At 42.1% G+C, this 25235-nt stretch overlaps 2 protein-coding genes and 1 pseudogene across 2 annotated transcripts; all 3 read left to right on the plus strand.

Moving 5' to 3' along the window:
- The first annotated feature begins 5204 nt into the window (after positions 1–5204).
- On the plus strand, positions 5205–7583 carry LOC128841904 (protocadherin beta-1-like; annotated as a pseudogene).
- Positions 7584–9810: 2227 nt separating this feature from the next.
- On the plus strand, positions 9811–13833 carry LOC128841804 (protocadherin beta-1-like). Its single transcript, XM_054037242.1, is given in 2 exon segments — positions 9811–11316; positions 11318–13833. Coding segments are annotated over 2 exon segments (2445 nt in total). The 5' UTR covers positions 9811–9997; the 3' UTR covers positions 12444–13833.
- A 3892-nt stretch (positions 13834–17725) lies between these two features.
- LOC128841905 (protocadherin beta-1-like) lies at positions 17726–20185 on the plus strand. Its single transcript, XM_054037418.1, has one exon. The coding sequence runs from the start codon at positions 17726–17728 to the stop codon at positions 20183–20185; it is 2460 nt and encodes an 819-aa protein (XP_053893393.1).
- Positions 20186–25235: the final 5050 nt, after the last annotated feature.

A 25235-nucleotide genomic window follows, 5' to 3' on the forward strand; every position in this document is an offset into this window, starting at 1 on the left:
AACTTCTCCCAATAACTTGCCAAAGCTCTAGACATAGGATTCCTTCCTTATTGTGCTCCTCCATTCAAACCTAGATGTAATTTTCACCTTGACATCATCTACGGTGTTTGCACTCTTTCTGCTTTCCCATTTCTTTCTTGGAACTTGTGCTGCTCAGATGGTTTTAGATTCCTGGTGCCCCTAGTAGTAAATTTCCCAACCTTGTATCTTCGCTGAGCTTAGGTTCTACCTGTCTCATTCAGGGATCCCACTTCTAACTGACATTCTTCCATATTTTTCTGGATTCTTATTATACTTTCCTGTCCTTTATTTAGGAACGTTCAGTCTTTGGGAAATAGTCATAGCAATTTCCCCATACTTCCTGCTATGACTACGGAATTAGGGTCCGATGTCCCTCCATCGAAGTGAAAGAAATTTCTGACTTCAGTGGGAACAGGAATGTATTTACTCAGAACGCTGGAAAATGCTATCAGGTTAGGGTTTAACATGAGATACACACATGTAAATAACCGTGTATTTTCAACATGCTATCACTGATTAAATAGAGCCTAGAAACACAGGAAATGATCCATCCGAAGACGGTGAAGTCATTGTTAGAGTCTGTCATGACAGAAATATTCTGAAAAGCTGAGCAACTGCAATTGTGACTATCCCAGTATTGAATCATTCTCTGCCTGAGTTCATGGCTGCTTTTTTCCACCATCAGACACTACATATTGGAAGATGGGAGAGAGGATTTTCTCCATTCATTAGCACTTTCCTTTTAAGACAGTTGTTAAATGATTGACATCTGATGGAACAGAAAAAACTATCAAAATATTACGTTTCCAACATATTTCGAAATTCTGTTAATTTTCCTAAAGGTAATGGAAGCTCCTTACTCAGGGGCGCCATTTCAGATTTTGGTTGGCGGGGGAGGGAACTTTAACCGCAATTTTGGCAGATAGGAGCACTGTATCTAATTCCTATATAAAAGAAAGACAATTAAATAAATATTAGACCCATTCAGCTCTAATACGAACATGTTCTTACATCTTGTGGCAAGTCACTTAAGGGACCTGGTTAGGTTTAAAATGTTAATGTATATTTTTATTTTGTTACTAACTTTGTGGAGAGAGAGAGAGGCCTGGTCTACATTATGGGGCTAGGTCGAATTTAGCCATGTTAGGTCAATTTAAAAATGACTGCGTCCACACAGCCAACCCCATTCCATCGACCTAAAGGGCTCTGAAAATCAATTTCCGTACTCCTTCCCGACGAGGGGAGTAGTGCTAAAATTGACCTTGCTGGGTCGAATTTGGGGTAGTGTGGACACAAATTGACGGTATTGGCCTCTGGGTGCTATCCCAGAGTGCTCCATTGTGACCACTCCAGACAGCACTTTGAACTCTGATGCACTAGCCAGGTATACAGGAAAAGCCCCGGGAACTTTTGAATTTCATTTCCTGTTTGGTCAGCATGGTGAACTCAGCAGCACAGGTGACCACACGGTCCTCCCTGAATCATAGAGCGTAGAATGTTTCTACGATCCCCCTATCATATCTGTCCCTGAGGTTATCGCAGATTAGAAGGCAAAAAAAAAAAAAAACCTGCACTCGCGATGACATGTTTTCCTCCTGCACTGAGAGGGCACAACTTAATGCATGGAGAAATTCAGTGGCAAAGGCCAGGAACTAATTAAGTGAGTGCAAAAAGCGGAGGCAGGATGCAATGCTGAGGCTAATGGGGGAGCAAATGGACATGAAGAAGTGTCTGTTGGAGCTGCAGGAAAGTCAACAAGAGCACAGACCCCCACTGCTTCCACTGTATAACTGCCTCCCCTCCTCCCCATGTTCCATAGCCTCCTCACCCAGATGCCCAGGTTGAGATAGAAGTAAGAGACAGACTTGTTGAAAGTCTCTGGATAAGGATAAAAGGGGTAAAAAAAACAAGGGTGATGTCATGGTAGGGATCTACTACAGACCACCAAACCAGAAAGAAGAGGTGGATGAGGCTTTTTTTAAACAACTAACAAAATCATCCAAATCACAGGACTTGGTGGAGATGGGAGACTTTAACTACCCGGATATCTGCTGTGAAAATAACACAGCAGGGCACAGATAATCCAGCAAGTTTTTGGAATGTATTGGAGACAATTTTTTTTTATTTCAGAAGGTGGAGAAAGCTACTGGGGGGAGGCTGTTCTAGGTTTGATTTTGACAAATAGGGAGGAACTGGTTGAGAATTTGCAAGTGGAAGGCAACTTGGGTGAAAGTGATCATGAAATGATAGAATTCATGAGTCTAAGGAAAGGTAGGAGGGAGAACAGCACAATAAAGACAATGGATTTAAAGAAGGCAGACTTTAGCAAACTCAGGGAATTGGTAGGTAAAATACTATGGGAAGCAAGTCTAAGGGGAAAAACAATTTAAGACAGTTGGCAGTTTTTCAGAGACATTATTAAGGGCACAAGAGCAAACTATCCTACTGCATAGGAAAGATAGGAAGTATGGCAAGAGACCACCCTGGCTTAACCAGGAGATCTTTAATGATCTAAAACACAAAAAAAGAGTCCTACAAAAAGTGGAAACTCAGTCAAATTACAAAGGATGAATATAAACAAATAACACAAGTATGTAGGGACAAAATTAGAAGACCCGAGGCACAAAATGAGAACAAACTAGCTAGGGACATAAAAGGAAACAATACAACATCCTACAAATAAATTAGAAGCAAGAGGAAGACCAAGGACAGAGTAGGCCCGTTACTCAATGAAGAGGGAAAGACAATAACAGAAAATGTGGAAATGACAGAGGTGCTTAATGACTTCTTTGTTTCGGTTTTCACTAAGAAGGTTTGTGGTGATTGGACATCTAACATAGTGAATGCCAGTGAAAATGAGATAGGATCAGAGTCTAAAATAGGGAAAGAACAAGTCAAAAATTACTTAGACAAGATAGATGTCTTCAAATCACCAGGGTCTGATTAAATGCATCCTAGATTACTCAAGGAGCTGACTGAGGAGATGTCTGAGCCATTATCAATTATCTTTGAAAAGTCGTGGAAGATGTGAGGCATTCCAGAAGACTGGAAAAGGGCAAATATAGTGCCCATCTATAAAAAGGGAAATAAGGACAACCCGGGGAATTACAAACCAGTCAGCTTAACTTCTGTACCTGGAAAGATCATGGAGCAAATAATTAAGCAATCAATTTAAGATCAAAATAAGGTGATAAATAACAGTCAGCATCGATTTGTCAAGAACAAATCATGTCAAACCAACCTGATAGCTTTCTTTGACAGGGTAACAAGCCTTGTAGATAGGGGCAGGACTAGCTCTAGGCACCAGCAAAGCAAGCACGTGCTTGGGGTGGCACAATTCCAGGGGCAGCCATTCTTTTTTTTGCTTGGGCAGTTGCGCTCTCGGAGCTTGGGGCAGCACATTTTTTGCTTGAGGTGGCAAAAAACCTAGAGCCAGCCCTGGATAGGGGGAAGCAATAGACATGGTATATCTTGACTTTAGTAAGGCTTTTGATACTGTCTTGCATGACCTTTTCATAAACAAACTAGGGAAATACAGCCTAGATGGAGCTACTATAAGGTGGGTGCATAACTGGTTGGAAAATCATTCCCAGAGAATAGTTATCAGTGGTTCACAGTCATGCTGGAAGGGCATAACGAGTGGGGCCCCTCAGGGATCAGTTCTGGGTCGGGTTCTGTTCAATATCTTCATCAGTGATTTAGACAATGGCACAGAGAGTACACTTACAAAGTTTAACAAATTTATTAGAGCATAAGCTTTCGTGGGCTACAGCCCACTTCTTCGGATGCACATAGAATGGCCATTCTATATGCATCCGAAGAAGTGGGCTGTAGCCCATGAAAGCTTATGCGCTAATAAATTTGTTAGTCTCTAAGGTGCCACAAGTACTCCTGTTCTTTTTGCCGATACAGACTAACACGGCTGCTACTCTGAAACTTATAAAGTTTGTGGATGATACCAAGCTGGGAGGGGTTGCAAGTGCTTTGGAGGATAGGATTAAAATTCAAAATGATCTGGACAAACTGGAGAAATGGTCTAGAGAAACCAGAGAAATGGTAAATATGATTAAATTAAATAAGGACAAATGCAAAGTATTCCACTTAGGAAGGAACAATCAATTGCACACATACAAAATCGGAAATGACGCCTTAGGAAGGAGTACTGGAGAAAGGGATCTGGGTGTCCTAGTGGAACTAAATATGAGTCAACAGTGTAATGCTGTTGTAAAAAAAGCAAACATAATTCTGGGATCTATTAGCAGGAGTATTGTAGGCAAGACACAAGAAGTAATTCTTTCGCTCTACTCCGCAATGATTAGGCCTCAACTGCAGTATTGTATCCAGTTCTGGACACCACATTTCAGGAAAGATTTGGACAAATTGGAGAAAGTCCAGAGAAGAGCAACAAAAATTATTAAAGATCTAGAAAACATGACCTATGAGAGAAAATTGAAAAGACTGGGTTTGTTTAATTTGGAGAAGAGAAGACTGAGAGGGCACATGATAACACTTTTCAAGTACATAAAAGGTTGTTACAAGGAGGAGGGAGAAAAAATGTTTTTCTTAACCTCTGAGGATAGGACAAGAAGCAATGGGCTTAAATTGCAGCAAGGGAGGTTTAGGTTGGGCATTAGGAAAAACTTCCTAACTGTCAGAGTGATTAAGCACTGGAATAAATTGCCTAGGGAGGTTGTGGAATCTCCATCACTGAGGATTTTTAAGACCAGGTTGGACAAACACCTGTCAGGGATGGTCTAGATAATACTTGGTCCTGCCTCGAGTGCAGAGGACTGGACTAGATGACCTCCTCGAGGTCCCTTCCGGTTCTATGATTCTATGATGATAATCTTTAAAATTAGCTTGGATCTGAAAGCAAAGGTGCTGTTTGAGACGCTAGGAGGCGCTGTTATCAAAGGTGGCGCTGAAATAGAGCTACGGAGTAATAGGTTTCATCACGGCGGTGTTAGAAGAATCGCCATGACAGGAGCATCCCCGAGATAAAAGACGAACAGTCCTTCTCTGAAGAAAGACAATTAGGTTTCTATCTAAAACCGAATTGTTTTACCCTGCACATATGCTGTTAATCAAACTATTGCTCTGGTACCACAGGAACTATTTTTAGGCATCAGAGCTGCTGTATGGAAATCGTTGTGTTTTAGATCAGACCGGGAATGGCTGGCGGAATGGGGAACCACATCAGAAAAAGGCAAGTTCTGTCTTTCTTTCTGTATCTTTGCTTGTCCCGAGCGCTGTGTGAGGTGATCCTCTATTCCGTGCCTGAAGAACAGGACATCAGGTCTGTAGTTGCTAACGTTGCAAAGGATTTGGAATTGGATGTAGGGAAACTGCTCGCAGGGCCCGGCTGATTTCACAAAGTAGCAAAAAGTATTTTCAGCTCATCACCGGCTCGGGGGATGTGATAATAAAGAAGAAAATAGACCGTGAGCATCTGTGCGGACAGACTGATTCGTGTTTGCTGTAGTTCGAAATTGTATTGGAAAATCCATTGCAGCTGCATCGCTTTGGGGTGAAGGTAGAGGATGTGATTGATAGTTCTCTTAGTTTCCGAAAGAAAGAATTTATGTTCGAAATTCCAGAACTGACACAGAAAAACACCCGTTTTCCCCTGGAAAACAAATGCCATCCAGAACTACACGATCAGCCCCAATGAACATTTCCGGGTGGATGTGCAAGCTAGGGGAGATAGAAGTAAATATGCTGAACTGGTATTAGAAAAAAACATTAGATCGGGAGGAGTAGCCAGAATTTAATTTGATTCTCACAGCTTCTGACTGGGGGTAGCGGGGAGAGAGGGCTTCCCCAGAGGACCGGCAGAGCTCACATACGAGTTATTGTTCTGGATATCAATGATAACACCCCATGGCTTTAGTCAGTTCCTGTACAAAGTGAATGTATTTGAAAATGTTCCTAAATATCAAGTAATTTGCAAACTATCTGCTACAGACATGGACGAAGAAACGAACAGCCAGATAACATATTCTTTTAAAGAGATCACAGAAAGAAGTCAACACATTTTTGCAATAGATTCCGTGACAGGAGAAATAAAAGTGATAGGAGAGGTGGATTTCGAAGAGGACTAGACCCGTGAGATGAAAATCAGAACTCAGGCTAGAGGGGGTCTGTCTGCACACTGCAGAGTCCTCGTGGAGGTTGTGGATGTGAATGACAATCACTCCGAAATGACAATAATGTAATGTCTCTGAACAGCTCGATACCCGAAGACTCCCCGCCTGAGACGGTGGTGGCGCTTTTCAGTGTGAGAGACCGAGACTCGGGAGATAATGGAGAACTGCTTGCTCCATCCAAGATAATCTTCCGTTTGCTGTGAAACCTATCATCCAAAATTATTACGCTCTGGTGAGCGATAAGGCTCCGGACAGAGAGAAGTTATCAGAGTATAAGGTAACCATTACTGCTATGGACGCTGGGTCTCCCAGCCTATTCACTCAGGAGACCATCAAGATGCAAATTTCAGATATCAATGACAACGCACCGGTGTTCAATCAAACATCCTATCTCATGTCTATAAGGGAAAATAACAATCCATCCATAATGATTAGAAATGATAACAGGCCACTGATTTAGATTCAGAGCAAAATAAGAAGTGATCTATTCAATATTACCTGACCAGAAAGGAATCTTCCCTTTATCCTCTTACTTTTCTGCCAATTCTGAAAATGGCAACGTCTACATTCTGGGTGGATTATGAACAGATAAGAGGTTTCCGGGTTGCAGTGAGATGGCGGATCCCCTCCACGAAGCTCTGAAGTCAATGTCCGAGTTGTGATATTTGATGAAAATGACAGTGCCCCCTTCATTTTATACCTTCTGCAGAACAGCAGCTCCCCCGCCAATGACCTGGTTCCCAGTTCGGCGGAGGCGGGTTACCTGGTGTCGAAGGTGGTGGCTGTGGTTGGGGATTCTGGTCAGAATTCTTGGCTTTCCTACCAGCTGCTAAAGGCCACAGACCCAGGCCTGTTCAGTGTGGGATCTCAAAATGGAGAGGTAAAAACCACAAGGATAATAACCGCCCAAAATACGATGAAGCAAAAACTTATTGTGCTTGTCAGAGACAACGGAGAATCGCCACTTTCCTCATCAGTAACACTAAATATACTTCTAGTGGATGGATTTTCAGATGGTTATATGCAATTTGTTGATGCGCAAAGGAAGCGGAAGATGAGCAGGAAAACACGTTGACTATGTATTTAGTAATTTCATTGTCTTTAGTTTCATTTCTTTTTCTAGTTTCAGTAATCATTTTTATAATTATTAAGATATACAAGAGAAGAAATTGTAGAGACAAATATCTCTCTGCTTCTGGTCATTTTTATGGAGATGGAAATTTCCAGAATAATTTGGTAGATGTAACAGGTAATGGAACTTTGTCCCGAGGTTATGGCTATGAAGTTTGTTTAGCATCTGGATCGGAAACCAGTGGATTCAAATTCCTCAGATCCATTATCCCCAGTCTTCCAGAACAGCAATTTAATGGAGAAACGAATTCGGATTTTCCTATGAACTCTACCAAGGGAAACTAAATGAAGTCATCTAGTCAGGTAAGAATATTATATTCATTTTGAAAGCAAAAATATTGACTTTTCCCCATCAGCTACTTACCTCTTTAATACAGGAAGTGAATTTGAAAATGCTTAAATCTTTTACATAGATATTCTTAATTTTCTATAGCTATGTTATTTATTGATCATTTACAATAAAAAAATCTTCTTTTCCCTGTGTTAATTAACATAGGTGCCTATAAAGAAAATTCCTTGATGTTTTAATTTTTGTAATTTTGAAGAATATTGGTAAATAATAATGCCTGTATATGATTGTCTTAGAATTTATAAACTTTTATATTTAAATATGTTAATATTGTTAATTATGGACTGTTTGTGTCATCAGCTAGTAAAGCACAAAGCATGATCCCTAAAAAGGGAGAAAGGACTAGAACATATGTAATGTATGGACAGTTTGCGAAAAATTGAAATAGTTTCATCTGTAAATATGGGTACAGCAAAATGTGTGGAAACAAATTCATTCCGACCTGATGTCCATGTAATCATACAAGGTATGAACTTGATCTGTAAGTGATCATCCAGTTACATAATATCTGTCCAGATGTTGCTAAAGGTTCTATGTCTACTTTATGAATAATAGAATTGTATTTAGAAAGAGAAAAGTTTCGGAAGCCAAGTAGATACCCTTCAAAATACATGTTAGCACAAGAAACTGCTAGTACAGGTTTGATTCATAGCCAGCAGGGGTCCAGTTGGCAGAAAAGGTAATGGTATTCCTCCGAGCTTCACCTATAAAATAAACTGCAAGCATGTGGGTCACCAAAATGTGACACGGTAGATTGTGCAGTTGTTCGAAATATGGTCGTGCGTGGCCTCTCACCTCCACTGGGCGTTCGGAATTTGGATCCTCCTCAGTTGACATGAATGTGCCCATGGACTGCCACTATGCTATGGTTCTTGCACTTGGCTCCTAGTGACTGCGGGACAAGGAGGAAGGCACTTGTGGCACCAAACTGAGATGTCACTCACAGTAAATTGTGTAGATCTATGATCTTCTCCTTTATTCTCCGAAGAAGGAAATATTTTAAAAGGCCGACATTTGAGTTATCATTGAGTATCTGTGCGCTAACTCTTCACTGAGAGGAATGGAGCAGTTCACAACACTCTCAGATCTATTATTTCAGCTTCTCTGCAGACTCGCATAGGCATCTCTGTATCGGTTATGCTGAGTTCATATATTTTAGGTTTTCTTTGAAACTATAACTGCTAGAGATTTGCTTATTCTTAAAGGAAATCTGAGATCCTGAAGAAGAAGATAGCAGCCTGAGAAAAATACCGCTATGCTTTGAAGCTATGTATGGGTCCCATCTCAATTTTGCAATGAATCAGGAAGTGATTATTTGTTCTAGATCCATTTCAAGGGATCTCCCTGATGCATAGGCTGCTTCTGCCGTATCAGTCGAGGTATTACAAAACAGACACAAATACTAACCCCCGCAGGTGCAGAGCCGTGGGCCTGGTTTAAGAAGTGTATAACTATCTACCCCCGAATTGAATTTAGATTCCGGGAAAATATAGAAAATATTTAGATAAAGGAAAACTGTCCACAGGATGAAATAGCGATTTCAGATAAAATCCATAACTAATATTAGGAGTTTAGATCTAAGCATGTATTATTATTATTATTATTATTTGGAAATGAGTCGTTCAAATACATTCGGGAACGCATTTGGCATCGTACAGGTCAATATCTGGGAATGGCTAAGGGAAGTTTCTTAGGCGTATTGGACCAAATTTATTCTGGCTGTAATCTCATTGAGGTCAATGGAGTTACACAAGGGATACATTTATAACGAAAACAAAAAGTCTATATTTTATTTCCTTCATTTATCCCTCCCACTTGAAATCAATGTGGCGGAGAAAGTACCTCAGAGAAACGATAAAATTAATCGTTTTTTACAATAAACCATGTTGAAATCAAGAGTCTGTTTAATCTTTTTAATATAATAAGGCTACTCGTATTTATTTGTTTCGAATTGCACATTATTCTATTTCCGTTTTCATTAAATATTTTATTGCGGTTATGTTTGCAAAAGATTTTGACGATATGAAATGTATAAACCATTTTTACATTGAAAAATATCTCAGTAATTTTTAATACAGACGCTTGGTGGTGCTGCTCACCACAAAGGCGAAGAAAGAGAACTGCGGCTGCAGGTGACTCCATTAGTCGCCGAGACAGCGTCTCTCCGCCAGGCAAAGAAGCAGACTATAACAGTGCGTTGTCCAGAATGTGAACTGCACTGTTCCTGAAAGAGCTTCAGGTGGAGACGGGTTTTGACAAAGATTCTTGTCCGTAAGCATTACTAAGGGACGCTGAAATATATGTAAAGAGAGAACAGGTATCTGTAGAAGAGGTTCGGTTACAAGGAAACATGGGGATAAGAAATAGTGAGAAAGGCCTGACAAGGCAGGTTCTGTCTCTGATCCTTTTTCTCTGTGTGCCGGAGGTGAGAACTGAAACGCTTCGGTATGCTGTGACTGAAGAAACAGGAAGCGGGTCTTTCGTGACGAATATTGCAAAGGATTTGGGGCTGAAAGCCGAGAAACTGTCCGCTCGGCAGGCCCGGATTATTTCTGAAGGGAAAAAACAGTATTTTCAGCTCGACCGCAGCACCGGGGATTTGTTTATACAAGAAAAAATAGACCGAGAGGAGCTCTGCGGGCAGATCGACCCCTGCCTGGTGCATTTTGAGATATTGCTGCACAGTCCGCTACAGTCCTACCGAGCTGAGGTAAGCGTTTATGATATAAATGATCATTCTCCGGTGTTCTTGAATAATGAATTTATCCTAAAGATCTCGGAAAGTACTATACCTGGAAACCGGTTTTTACTGGAGAGTGCCCAGGATTTAGATGTTAGCAACCACAGTCTCCAGAATTACAGCATTAGCTCTAATGACTATTTTCAGATTTATACTCGGGATCGCAGTGACGGCAGAAAGTACGCAGAGCTGGTGCTGGATAAACCCCTGGACCGTGAGGAGAAGCCGGAGATCAGTTTCACACTCATAACTATCGATGGTGGTTCCCCACCGCGGTCGGGTACAGCCCGAATTCGAGTTATGGTTCTGGATATAAACGACAATAATCCGGTATTTTCTCGTCTTCTTTATAAAGTCCAGATTTTGGAAAATACACTTGAAGATTATTTGTTAGCTACAGTCTCTGCTACCGATTTAGACGAAGGAATTAATGGGGAAATATCCTATTCCATTATTCAAAATTCAGAGGAAAATCGCCAAACTTTTAAGATAAATCCTATCACCGGGGAAATTCGACTCAAGCGGCCATTGGATTTTGAAGACAGAGAAAACTATGAGATAGACATACAGGGCATGGACGGCGGGGGTCTGTCTGCACACTGCAAAGTCCTGGTGGAATTGCTGGATATGAATGACAATGCTCCGGAGGTGACCATAACATCCCTCACCAGTCCTATCCCCGAAAACTCCCAGCAGGGGAGAGTGATGGCTCTATTCAGTGTCAGAGACCGGGACTCCGGCGATAATGGGAAAACTGTCTGCTCCATAGAGGACGAGCTGCCTTTTACTGTCAGAAAAGTATCAAAAAATTCCTACTCTCTGGTGACCGAAAGCGCACTGGATCGTGAGAGACTATCGGAGTACAACATAACAATCACTGCTCAGGATTTGGGATCTCCCAGACTCGCTACTGCAGTGACAATCACCGAAAATATCAGATATTAATGACAATTCTCCCGTGTTTAATGAAGCGTCATACACTATGTATATAAGAGAAAACAACGGGCCAGGGATAAAAATTGGCAAAGTCAGTGCTATTGATTCGGACTCAGAGCAGAATGCCAAAGTGACATATTCTCTATTGCCTGCTGAGGTAGGTGGCCTTCTGCTTCTCTCTTATATCTCCATAAACTCGGAAAATGGGAATGTGTACGCTCTGCGATCCATGGATTATGAACAGATAAGAGAGTTCCAGGTCACAGTGAGAGCTGCAGATGGCGGGTCCCCTCCACTAAGTTCTGAAGTCGTTGTCCGAGTTGTGATAATTGATGACAATGACAACTCCCCCTTCATTTTATACCCTCTGCAGAACAGCAGCTCTCCCGCTAATGACCTAGTTCCCAAGTCGGCGGAGGCGGGTTACCTGGTGACGAAGGTGGTAACTGTGGATGGAGATTCCGGTCAGAATTCTTGGCTTTCCTATCGGCTGCTGAAGGCCACAGACCCAAGTCTCTTCACTGTGGGTTCCCAAAATGGTGAAATAAGGACCACTAGGCCATTAAATGAACGAGACAGCTTCAAGCAGAAACTTCTTATCCTTATTAAAGATAACGGAGAACCATCCCTATCAACCACAGCGACGCTAAATTTTCTTGTGGTGGATGGATTTTCAGACGCGTATATGCAGATTTTTGAGGTACCCGGCGAAGAAGAGAAGGACAGCACACTGACTACGTATTTAGTGATAGCGCTAGCTATGATTTCATTCATTTTTTTATTTTCGATAGTAGTATTTGTAATTATTAAGGGATGTAAAAGGCGAAATTTTAGTGAAAAATATAACTCGGCTTGTAGCAATTTTTATGGCGCTAACGGCTTCCCCGGTGATTTAGTAGGTGCCAGTGGACCCGGAATCCTATCCGAGCCTTGTCATTATGAAGTCTGTTTGACAAACGGATCGAGTAACAGCGAGTTTAAATTTCTCAGACCAATAAGTTTTCTTGCTCAGAATTCTGAAATAGACAAGGTCAGAGACAATGATTTTCTTAATAGTTCCCATGCGGGTAGTCAGATAGAATCAGTGAGTCAGGACAGAATATCTGCTTGTGTTGATTAATATTTAATTTTCCAAACTTGCTTTGATGCTTTTTAGTAAGAGTTTAACATAATTTTAAACAATTTGAGTGTGCATAGTAATAATTTAGCTATATACATCCCTACTATTCAATCTTCACGCCCTTGCCTTGTACTTTAATTATGAATATTCCTCTTCTCATAGAAATCCATTGATGATGATGATGATGATGATGATAGCGATGTCCCTGTGTGTACAGATATTATTTTAGATTAGTGATTTTTGGTTAAATTTTCGAGAGCGACAGAAATTCCTAAATCACTTTTGAAAATGGGACTTCGTTCTAAATCACTTAGTCACTTTTGAAAATTTTAGCCTTTGTTGCGAAACTGTAGTATTGTGTGGGATGAAGAACATGTAACTCTCTCAGCTCCACTGAAGTCTCGATAAAATTATCCCACTTTGAACTCTGCTTGATAAGGTTCATGAGGCCACTTAGGTCCATGAATTAACATGTAATGCAACATACGTATAAAATCTTTTCATGTAGAAAAAGTTGAGGCAAATTCCCGACTGATTTCCTTTAGGACTGGAATGTAGGGATCGCTATTAGCTGGACAGACTTGAAGTGCCATTGCTTAGTTTATCCACCGGCATTGTGGAAGTCATGGAACAACACTGTTCCTAAAGTACCCCAGATATAGAATGTATCATATATGTCTGGATCAAAATTTTCCAGCTGGGGGCCTAAACACAGGCAAGCAAACGCATATTCAGGCCCCCCCCAATAAAAGTGGGCTTTTTTTTTTCTGGGCTTCCATTTTCTTCAATGGGAGTTGAAAGAACGCTGTAGTTTGGAAAGTTAGACCACGCCCCTAAGGTGTCTAACTTTAGGCACTGACTTTGCAGACCGTTACCCTCGCCTTTAATTTCTCCATTGACGGTTGAGCTCACAACCACCTTTGGAAACTCTTTCAAATTTCTTCATATTATTTCGTTTAAAAAAAATCTGACCTTTAACATATGTTCTTCGATATGGGTCATACCCCTAACGTGTCTATATTCACACCAGAAGTATGACCCTTTCCAGGTTTAGCTGTGGCCCTCACAATTATTCACTTTTAACATGGTTCACCAAACCCTGAGGGAGACTTACCCGCCAGATATCTCTGGCTAATATCATGGTCACTGACCACTAGAACTTTTAGCACTGAAATGATGGCATATAATCCCAACAGTCATATCTTGTGTGTGTGTTCATCTCTTGTTAAACTTTGTAGTTGTTTACATCATTATTCACTCAAATTAAACGTCTCTGTATTAAATTAGCACATATCAGGAATAAGATTAATCGATTTGAAGTGAAATAACTGGAGTGTATTGTGACTGCATGTTCTGTTCCCTAAACTCAATAAAATCTATATTTCCTTTGCTTCAAGTTAATAATACCACTACTTCTCGCTCGCTGTTTGCTGCTTAATTATGCGGATGCTTCTATATTATATTTTTAGGGAATTACACATAGTTACCACTACTTCCCTGTCTTTTATTTTCTCTGGACCTCTCTTGTTGGGGCTGATTTTCCAACCTGTGTTCATTTTCTGTTCTCTCTTGAACGCTCCAATTGATGTTTTAAAAAAAACAAAATAAAATAAAAAAAACCCCACAATGACCAAAAATGGATATCTGAAGTCTAAGCAGGGCTGAAAACCCTTACAGATGTAAAGCTAACAGTATGGCACTTGCTCTATGTGTGTTGACATTATAAAGATGTGGACTGAGACTCACGTTAATTCCTATTCTAACCAGATAGTTTTAGCTACGATGGCTAAGCTCATCCCATTTAATACTCTAATTAGATTGTTTTCCAGTTTATGAAGTTGTACTATGTGCTCCAAAGTAGATAAGATTATACTTAGTTATATATTATTCACACATTTTTATTTAATTTTTATTTATTCTTCACTTGTTCCTCCATCTCTTTCTTGAATATTATCTGAACCAGAATGCACTATGTGCAGCTCACTCAAGACCTACTCCTAGCCGGATAGTGAGCTATAAATAATTCTCTTGTGTATTTGATTATTTAAAGCGAGTCTGACTCTCGATGGCCCACATATCTTTAGTTTATCTATAGGAATATGGAGTGGAACTCTATTAGGCATCAGATTCAATAGAATGACCATAGTGCATTGACCTGATCCTGCTACCCTGACTTCACTCAACCATTCCTTCCGTGGGCTTTAAAGGGCCTGGTGAAGGCTTTGTTGTGGACCCACAGCACATGTGGATGCCATTGCTCAGGAGCACTGCGTCAGTCACACAAGTAAGTGGACAATGCTTCTTCAGTGGTGACAGAGTATCACATTGTTTTCACTGAATATATTAGACGTTCTAATAATAATGCTGTAATCTGATAAATGTATGACAGGAAAAAATTTTAGGCAACAAAAACAAAGGTCCTTTTAATTAAAGCATTTGTTCTGGTCTTTATAGTAGCCCATGGTGACACATTTAGGAATTGGGGGACAATAAAATGATTACTATAACTTCAGAAACTCATTTATTAAAATCATGTCAAGTGATGCTACTCAGAAAGGTTCAAAGTGTTAATAATAATTGTGAGCCTCCCTTTGTGAAATTTCATACTAGAATCATAGACATATAGGGCTAGAAGGGACCTTGAGAAATCATGAAGTCCAACTCCCTGCACTGTGGCAGGACCAAGTAAACCTGATGAGTGTTTGTCCAACCCAGGGGTCGGCAACCTTTCAGAAGTGGTGTGCCGAGTCATCATTTATTCACTCTAATGTAAGGTTTTGCGTGCCAGTAATACATTTTAATGTTTTTAGAAGGTCTCTTTCTATAAGTCTATAATATATAACTAAACTATTGTTGTATGTAAAATAAATAAGGTTTTTAAAATGTTTAAGAAGCTTCATTTAAAATTAAATTAAAATGCAGAGCCCCCCGGACTGGTGGCCAGGACCCGGGCAGTGTGAGTGCCATTGAAAATCAGCTTGTTTGCCGCTTTCGGCACATGTGCCATAGGGTGCCTACCCCTGGTCCAACCTGTTCTTAAAAATCTCCAGTGTCAGCATTCTACAACCTCCCTTGGAAGCCTATTCAAGAGCATAACTACCCTTGTAGTTAGAAAGTTTTTCCTAATGTCTAAACTTAATCTCCCTTGCTACAAATTAAGTCCATTACCTCTTGTCCGCTCTTCAATGGATATGGAGAACAATAGATCACAGTCCTCTTTATAAGAGCCAATAACATATTTGAAGACTGTTATCAGGTCCCACCTCAGTCTTCTTTTCTCAATGAGCCCAATTTCTTTAATCTTTCCTCATAGGTCAGGTTTGCTAAACTTTTGTTTCTCTCCTCTGGACTCTCTCCGACTTGTCCACATCTCCCTTAAAGTGTGAGGCACAGAATTGGATGCAATACTCCAGCTGAGATCTCACCAGTACCAAGCAGAGCAGGACAGTTACCTCCCATGCCTTAGATACAACACTTCCGCTAACACACCCCATAATGATATTAGTTTTTTTTTCAGAAAGGCATCACATTGTTGACTCATATTCAATTTGTGATCCACTATAACCCCCAAATCCTTTTCAGCAGTATTACCATCTAGCTAGTTATTCCCATTTTGCAGTTGGGCCAGGGATGGAGCCCCAGTCCAGGGAAGTGAGCTGCAGCCTAACCAAGAATTGACAAAAGCTTCAAAATACATTTTATATAATTTGTATTGATAAATATATACAGATTTAAGGATCATTTGTAATTTTATTTAAATGTAACAACTCACTCTCTCCAGAAGAAAAGTGCAGTGCCAGCAAGTTTGAAGAATGTAATGCAGAACGAGGCTTTTGGTATAGCTAATAGTGCCTCAAGAAGTTGCCTTGTTAACGTGGCATTTTACATCCCTACTTATGTAAGGGCCTTGATGTGGTAACCACTGCTTGGTGAGGCCATGGCAGGATTGTAGCAATTAAACCCAAGCTTCACGGAGGTTGCAGGGGGTGGAAATGGGGCAGGCAGCCTGTGCCTCCCCAGCCTTCTCCCTCGTGAGACAGGCCCCATGCTTGTTGTGCATGAGCAGCTGCCCAGCCCCAAGCCTGCCTGATGCGAGGCCACCAGCCCCGACGCAGGTAGCAGTGGCAGCGGTAGTGGCTCCAGCTCCAAGGTCTGACTGCTGCTTCTTCTTTACTAAAAATAAGGTAATTTTTTAACAGCTATTAAATTATACATTGTGCAGGAGTAGAAATAACTGTTTTGTGATTTGTTCCTCACCTGTCCAAAAAGTCGCCCTGAGTGGTGCATTTGATTTTTCCTTCTTAAAGGGAGGTACTTTGCATTTGTCTTTATTGAATTTAATTTTGTTGATTTCAGACCAATTCTCCAATTTTTCAAGGTCCTTTAGAATTCTAACCCTGTCCTTCAAAGTGCTTGCAATCCCTCGCAGCTTGGTGTCATCCATATTTTTAAGGAAGTTAAGTTTTAGCTGACATCAGAACTCCAAAAACAGCAACACTGACAGCAGCAACAATACTCCACAGCACTAACAACACTGGGTAGGACAAATTGGCTCAGAAAGCAATTTGCCAGGCATACTATAGAGACTATTTTATTTTACTGTTTGTTTAATGCCGACAACTGTGCTATATGGAGTACAAGATAACCTCTCCCCCACAGATTTTACAGTCGAAGAAACAGTGACCAGATCGTTAGATATTCTGGACAGCCTCAACTCACATTAATATCGAGGTGAACTTTGGCTACTTTGCACCGCTGAGTTTTCGGATTAGGTACTATTTGAAAAAAAAATAGACTAAAATGCACATTAAATATTCAGTATGTCTGTTCTTGCTTTCCGTATTAGTATGTTACCTAAATAGATTTACGTTCTATAAAAAAAGTTTATTAATTCAGGATATCTAAAAAGAAAGCAATATAATAGCCATTCTGTAAAGGAGATAGAACAGCCATAGAACAGATTTTCCAACCGGTTTTACGGCGAGGAAGACCGCGTTTAGACGCATAGTGGCGCTGTTGGCTAAGAAGGGGAAAGATTACAACAGGCGATTCTGGCGTCACAGGGCTAGACCGTATCAGGACCAGATACATGTATCTGAGATACGGGTGATTTGTCTGGTATCGCAGAGAAAAACAAAATTATAAAGGCGTTGGATTAACTGAATCCGTAGAAAGGAAATATACAGACTAAAGTAAATCTTTCGGAAATCAGAATTCTGCAATGAATTTCCACTAGTGTCATTATTTCTCGATCGATGTCTGTGTGTTCTTTCCTATTAAGGATGGCGGATAAGAAGAGGAGAACAACAATCAAAAGGCAAGTCGCTTGTCTCGTTCTATTTCTTTGCATGTGGGCCCTCAGATGCGAGACGGTTCGCTATTCTGTGCCTGAGGAAATGGAAAGTGGGTCCTTTGTGGCTAATGTAGCAAAGGATCTAGGGCTAGACCCGAAGAGACTGTCTGCTCGCAGGGCCCGTGTGGTTTCCGAAGGCAGCCGCCAGCATTTCCAGCTAAACAGCAACACTGGGGACTTGTTTATTAAAGAGAAAATGGACAGAGAGGAATTATGCGGGGAAACGGACCCCTGTATGGTGCAATTTGAAATAATCCTGCAAAATCCCTTACAAGCCTATCCCGCTGAGATAAGAGTTTATGATATAAATGATTATTCTCCAGTGTTCTCAGAAAAGGAATTTATTTTAAAAATCCTGGAAACGTCTGACCCTGGGTCTCGGTTTCCCTTGGAAAATGCCCAGGATCTAGATGTGGGAAACAACAGCCTCCAGAACTACAGCATTAGCAATAATGACTACTTCCATATTTATACGCGGGTTCGGAGTGACGGCAGGAAATTCGCAGAGCTAGTGCTGGATAAACCACTGGACCGCGAGGAGCAGCCAGAGGTGAGTCTAGTGCTCACGGCCGTGGATGGCGGCTCTCCCCCGAGGTCCGGCACAGCACAAATCCATGTCATTGTCCTCGATGCCAATGACAATCCTCCTGTGTTCTCTCAGACCATTTACAAAAGTCGAGTTCTGGAAAACAGCCCCAAAGATTACCTGGTTGTCACTGTTTCTGCAACTGATTTAGATGAGGGAAATTATGGGGAAATATCCTATTCTTTCAGCCAGAAATCCAAAGAAAACAGTAAAACTTTTAATATAAACCCAGTGACAGGGGAACTTCGACTCACAGGCCAATTGGATTTTGAAACTATTGAAACATATGAGCTAGATGTTCGGGCCACAGATGACGGGGGGCTGTTTTCCCACTCTAAAGTGCTTGTGGAGGTGCTGGATGTGAATGACAATCCCCCGGAAGTTAAAGTAACGTCCCTCACCAGCCCCATACCTGAGGACTCCTCGCCTGTGACAGTGGTGGCGCTTTTCAGTGTCAGAGACCGGGACTCTGGGAACAATGGGAAAACAGTCTGCTCCATAGAAGATGATCTTCCATTTTCTTTGAAAACAACTTTCAAAAATTCCTACTCTCTAGTGACTGAATATGTGCTTGACAGAGAGAAAGTATCTGAGTATAACATCACCATCACAGCCATGGATTTGGGAACTCCCAGTCTCTCCACTGAGGAGAGAATCGTCGTGAAAATATCCGACATCAATGACAATTCCCCAGAGTTCAGTCAAACATCATACACTATGTATGTCCGAGAAAACAACGGCCCAGCCGTCTTGATAGGGAAGGTCAATGCTTTTGATTCTGACTCAGAACAGAATGCCAAAGTGACATACTCTCTATTGCCTTCTGAGGTAGGTGGCTTTTCGCTTCTCTCTTATATCTCCATAAACTCGGAAAATGGGAATGTGTACGCTCTGCGATCTATGGATTATGAACAGAGAAAAGAGTTCCAGGTTGCAGTGAGAGCTGCAGATGGCGGGTCCCCTCCACTGAGCTCTGAAGTCATTGTCCGAGTTGTGATAATTGATGAAAATGACAACGCCCCCTTCATTTTATACCCTCTGCAGAACAGCAGCTCCCTCGCTAATGACCTGGTTCCCAGATCGGCGAAGGCGGGTTACCTGGTGACGAAGGTGGTGGCTGTGGATGGAGATTCCGGTCAGAATTCTTGGCTTTCCTATCATTTGTTGAAGGCCACTGACCCAGGTCTATTTACTATCGCTTCCCAAAATGGTGAAATAAGAACCACGAGGCTAATAACAGACCGAGATACGGTGAAGCAAAAACTTATTGTGCTAGTTAGGGACAGCGGAGAATCACCTCTTTCTTCATCTGCAACTCTAAACATAGCTCTAGTGGATGGGTTTTCGGATGCATACATGCAGTTTACAGATGTAGCTGTGGAAGAGGAAGAGAATGACACATTAACGATGTACTTAATAATTTCCTTGTGTTTAGTATCGTTTGTCTTTTTTATTTCAGTGATAATATTTATAATTATCAAGCTTTATAGAAGAAGGAATTATGGAGAAAAATACATGTCTGCTTCTGGCAATTGTTGTGGTAATAGCAACTTCCAAAATAATTTGGTAGATGTAACGGGTAACGGAACTCTGTCTCACAGTTATCGTTATGAAGTCTGTTTAACAACTGGATCAGGAAACAGTGAATTCAGATTCCTCAGACCAATTATCCCCTCTCTCCCACCTCAGCATGGCAATGCTGGAACGGACTCTGGAAAAGAACAGGATCTTCTTACTAACTTTGATCTGACCACGGACATGAAATCAGCGAACCAGGTAAAATTAACTTCTCATTCTCTATAGTTTTTTATTTCTTATTTTCTTATTATTGATTTAACATATGCCTATATGTAACTATATTTAAAGAAAACATCATAAATATTTCACAATTATTCAGAATGCTACTTTTTTGTTCTATTGGTTCTTGCAAATGAGTTTAGTATTGATCTGTATATATTTAATGTTTCGTAGTTTGTGTTTTGGTTTAGAAATATTTGGAAGATTAGATAGCTTCGGTAGACAAGTATTCGAGAGTATTAATATACTATTGGTCCATTGAATATGCACGTTATAAGGAAATGATTGGCCTACTGTTTTGGGGAAATATTCTTGAATATTTTAGTCGGGATAACTGATTTTTGTCTTTGACCAAAGTATGCTGGTGTCATTAAAGAAACAAACTTTGCCACAAGCGCGGTTTAACAGGGAATTGTAAATGATAAATTAATGCATCCAGCTATTTCCCCATTGTTATTGTTACAGTCACCTAGGACCGAATTAAGGCAAAGGAGGCCTTAGGTATACTCTATGGGGCCCCATAACACCACTCCCACACTGTGACCCCACCCACATGGGAAGGCCCTATCCTGCTTCTGCTGGGATGATCTAATCTTTCAGGCTAGCTGCTGTGGCAGGGATCAGTTGCACTGGATTTATCTTTATAGAGTTTTCCTTGCATCCATGAGAGCTAGACATATCTTTAAATGAAAGCCTAGAGACTCTGATCTAATCACGTGACTCTGGGAGCTGGGGCCTTAGGAGTCTCTGGTGTTACTCGAATTATGTCATATAGCCAACCTTAACTTTGTCACGTTGCTTTATTCTGTAATGGAAATATCTCGATGCATACAGTTGACTTTATATATTGTATAGTTCATTTGTAGAAAACATATTGAAAGCTGTATAGTCTCAGGGCATATTGAATCATATCAGAATTCTATCTGTTTTTTTCATGACGTCATGTGTTAGTACAGCAGAAGACTATTTTAATGAATAGAAACTGAGCGACTGATCTACTTGGTGTTGTGAAATTCCTTGATGGTGTTGTGTCCTGTGGTATAGAACTTGCAAATTTGTATTTAAACTATATTTTACAGTGGTTTTTATATTTTTGTAATAAATAATGTAACTTAAGTTAGTATTCAGGATTATTAGAAATAGATTCCTAGAATCAGAAATGGAATTTTAAAATCGTTCATTATGTTGTTATCTTGGCCTTTGCAGGTAGTTTTGCAATTTATTTCTGGTGTAATAACACTAGGTGATGAAAGATTATATGGTAGATGTTTCTAAAATGTGTGTGTGTGTGTGTGTGAGAGAGAGAGAGAGATGGATTCAATTGACATTCACTTACAACCTTCCTTAACTCTTGCTTTAACATATTTTTTATTTTGGAATTTTCTGCTCTAAAAAGATTTAAAATCAGGTTAGCATATAAAAGTCACAAGAGGGGGCCCTGCTCTGACACATCTTTAGAAATCCACCGAAGTAGGGCTGCTGTCCTAAATATGTTATCAAGTTGATAGGAAGTTTATGTTGTGGGGGGATTTATACATGACACAGAGTAGAGGATGAATGAGTGTGAGGATGAATGGAGAGGGAGACTTTATTCAAAGGGAAATCATTAAACATTTCAGATTATATATCTAGAAAATGCTAAGTGTTTACAGTTTTTAAAACATTGAAAAGACCATTTTTGCCAGTCCCCCGCTATGCTTTCTATGACCCATGGGTGTTTCCCATGACCCAATCCCATATCTGTCCCAACTCACTGCACTCCCATTTCTTTCATGGTCCCTGTGGCGGGCTAGCACCACAGTGCCCCTTTGTGGCAGGGGCAGGAAAGGTGTCAGCGTCTCGCCTCTCTCTAGTCTCGGTGTTTGCCTCTTTAAGGGCTGTCTGTTACTTGGTCGTACGCTCTTCTCTCCCCCGGTAGGCGCAGTAGCGCGACCTGGCAGGCAGAGTCTATATAACCCCTCTTACGAGTGGGTGGCTCGACCTAGTGGCTGGAGTCCATATAATCCCCCTTTGCAGGTGGGGTAGCACGGCCTAGTGGCCAGAGTCCATATAATCCCCCTTTGCAGGTGGGGAAGCACGGCCTAGTGGCCAGAGTCCATATAATCCCCCTTTGCAGGTGGGGTAGCACGGCCTAGTGGCCAGAGTCCATGTAATCCCCCTTTGCAGGTGGGGAAGCACGGCCTAGCGGCCAGAGTCCATATAATCCTCCTTTGCAGGTGGGGAAGCACGGCCTAGCGGCCAGAGTCCATATAATCCTCCTTTGCAGGTGGGGTAGCACAGCCTAGCGGCCAGAGTCCATATAATTCCCCTTTGCAGGTGGGGTAGCACGGCCTAGCGGCCAGAGTCCATCTAATCCCTCACGGTTCAGGGTGAGGGGGTAGGGGAACTCAGGCCTGCCTTTCCACCGAGCCCCGACCCAGGACCCTGGTAGCGGCAAGCTCTACTTGCCACTAGCTCAGCGGGGATCTGCCCGCAACACGCCAAGCAGTAATACAGCTTTAATGCCATTTATCTGTACTTTTCCCCTGGGTCACTTCCTACCAGGAATGACAGTGCATCTGCGGCAAGGGGTCCTCCGGTCTGTTCCTCCCCTGGGTCGTCCTCCGTCAGGGTCTCAGGTAGTGCCTCGGCAGGGCTGACTCCTGGATCCTGGCTCACAGGCCCTCTCTCTGCAGGAGCTAGCAGCGTGCGTCCTTCCCCTCCGGCGGTCAGCCCAGACTGAGCTGAGCTGCAGGCTTTTATATCTGACCTCCAGTTGGAGCATGCCCAGCAGAACTTCCGGGGCAGGGCTTCCTCTGTGAGGAGGAAGGATTAACCCCTGCTATACCAATGCAGGGCCGCTCTGCCCCGTCACAGTCCCCTACATTCTTTTTCTGTGATTAGAGGAGTTTGAGGCGCAAGTGGTGTTCTTGTCCATCCTCCCTGTGCAAGGAGAAGGCCTGGGTAGAGACCGTCGAATCGTGGAAATCAACAAATGGCTACGCAGGTGGTGTCGGAGAGAAGGCTTTGGATTCTTCGACCATGGGATGGTGTTCCAAGAAGGAGTGCTAGGCAGAGACGGGCTCCACCTAACGAAGAGAGGGAAGAGCATCTTTGCCAGCAGGCTGGCTAACCTAGTGAGGAGGGCTTTAAACTAGGTTCACGAGGGGAAGGAGACCAAAGCCCTGAGATAAGTGGGGAAATGGAATCCTGGGAGGAAGCACAAGCAGGAGAGCGCAAGAGGGGAGGACTCCTGTCTCATATTGAGAAAGAGGGACAATCGATGAGTTATCTTAAGTGCCTATACACAAATGCAAGAAGCCTGGGAAACAAACAGGGAGAACTGGAAGTCCTGGCACAGTCAGGGAACTAGGATGCGATTGGAATAACAGAGACTTGGTGGGATAACTCACATGACTGGAGTACTGTCATGGATGGATATAAACTGTTCAGGAAGGACAGGCAGGGCAGAAAAGGTGGGGGAGTTGCGTTGTATGTAAGAGAGGAGTGTGACTGCTCAGAGCTCTGGTATGAAACTGCAGAAAAACCTGAGAGTCTCTGGATAAAGTTGAGAAGTGTGAGCAACAAGGGTGATGTCATGGTTGGAGTCTGCTATAGACCACCAGACCAGGGGGATGAGGTGGACGAGGCTTTCTTCTGGCAACTAGCAGAAGTTGCTAGATCGCAGGCCCTGGTTCTCATGGGAGACTTTAATCACCCTGATATCTGCTGGGAGAGCAATACAGCAGTGCATAGACAATCCAGGAAGTTTTTGGAAAGTGTAGGGGACAATTTCCTGGTGCAAGTGCTGGAGGAACCAACTAGGGGCAGAGCTTTTCTTGACCTGCTGCTCACAAACAGGGAAGAATTAGTAGGGGAAGCAAAAGTGGATGGGAACCTGGGAGGCAGTGACTATGAGATGGTCGAGTTCAGGATCCTGACACAAGGAAGAAAGGAGAGCAGCAGAATACGGACCCTGGACTTCAGAAAAGCAGACTTTGACTCCCTCAGGGAACAGATGGGCAGGATCCCGTGGGAGAATAACATGAAGGGCAAAGGGGTCCAGGAGAGCTGGCTGTATTTTAAAGAATCCTTATTGCGGTTTCAGGAACAAACCATCCCGATGTGTAGAAAGAATAGTAAATATAGCAGGCGACCAGCTTGGCTAAACAATGAAATCCTTGCTGATCTTAAATGCAAAAAAGAAGCTTACAAGAAGTGGAGGATTGGACAAATGACCAGGGAGCAGTATAAAAATATTGCTCAGGCATGCAGGAGTGAAATCAGGAAGGCCAAATCACACTTGGAGTTGCAGCTAGCAAGAGATGTTAAGAGTAACAAGAAGGGTTTCTTCAGGTATGTTAGCAACAAGAAGAAAGTCAAGGAAAGTGTGGGCCCCTTACTGAATGAGGGAGGCAACCTAGTGACTGAGGATGTGGAAAAAGCTAATGTACTCAATGTTTTTTTTGCCTCTGTCTTCACGAACAAGGTCAGCTCCCAGACTGCTGCACTGGGCAGCACAATATGGGGAGAAGGTGACCAGCCCTCTGTGGAGAAAGAAGTGGTTCGGGACTATTTAGAAAAACTGGACGTGCATAAGTCCATGGGGCCAGATGCGCTGCATCCGAGGGTGCTAAAGAAGTTGGCGGATGAGATTGCAGAGCCATTAGCCATTATTTTTGAAAACTCATGGCGATCGGGGGAGGTCCCGGATGACTGGAAAAAGGCTAATGTAGTGCTCATCTTTAAAAAAGGGAAGAAGGAGGATCCGGGGAACTACAGGCCAGTCAGCCTCACCTCAGTCCCTGGAAAAATCATGGGGCACGTCCTCAAGGAATCAATTATGAAACATTTAGAGGAGAGGAAAGTGATCAGGAACAGTCAGCATGGATTCACCAACGGGAAGTCGTGCCTGACTAACCTAATTGCCTTCTATGATGAGATAACTGGCTCTGTGGATGAGGGGAAAGCAGTGGATGTGTTATTCCTTGACTTTAGCAAAGCTTTTGATACGGTCTCCCACAGTATTCTTGCTGCCACGTTAAAGAAGTATGGGCTGGATGAGTGGACTGTAAGG

This window comes from Malaclemys terrapin, chromosome 8 (assembly GCF_027887155.1).
Source record: "Malaclemys terrapin pileata isolate rMalTer1 chromosome 8, rMalTer1.hap1, whole genome shotgun sequence".
Classification (NCBI taxonomy): domain Eukaryota; kingdom Metazoa; phylum Chordata; order Testudines; family Emydidae; genus Malaclemys; species Malaclemys terrapin.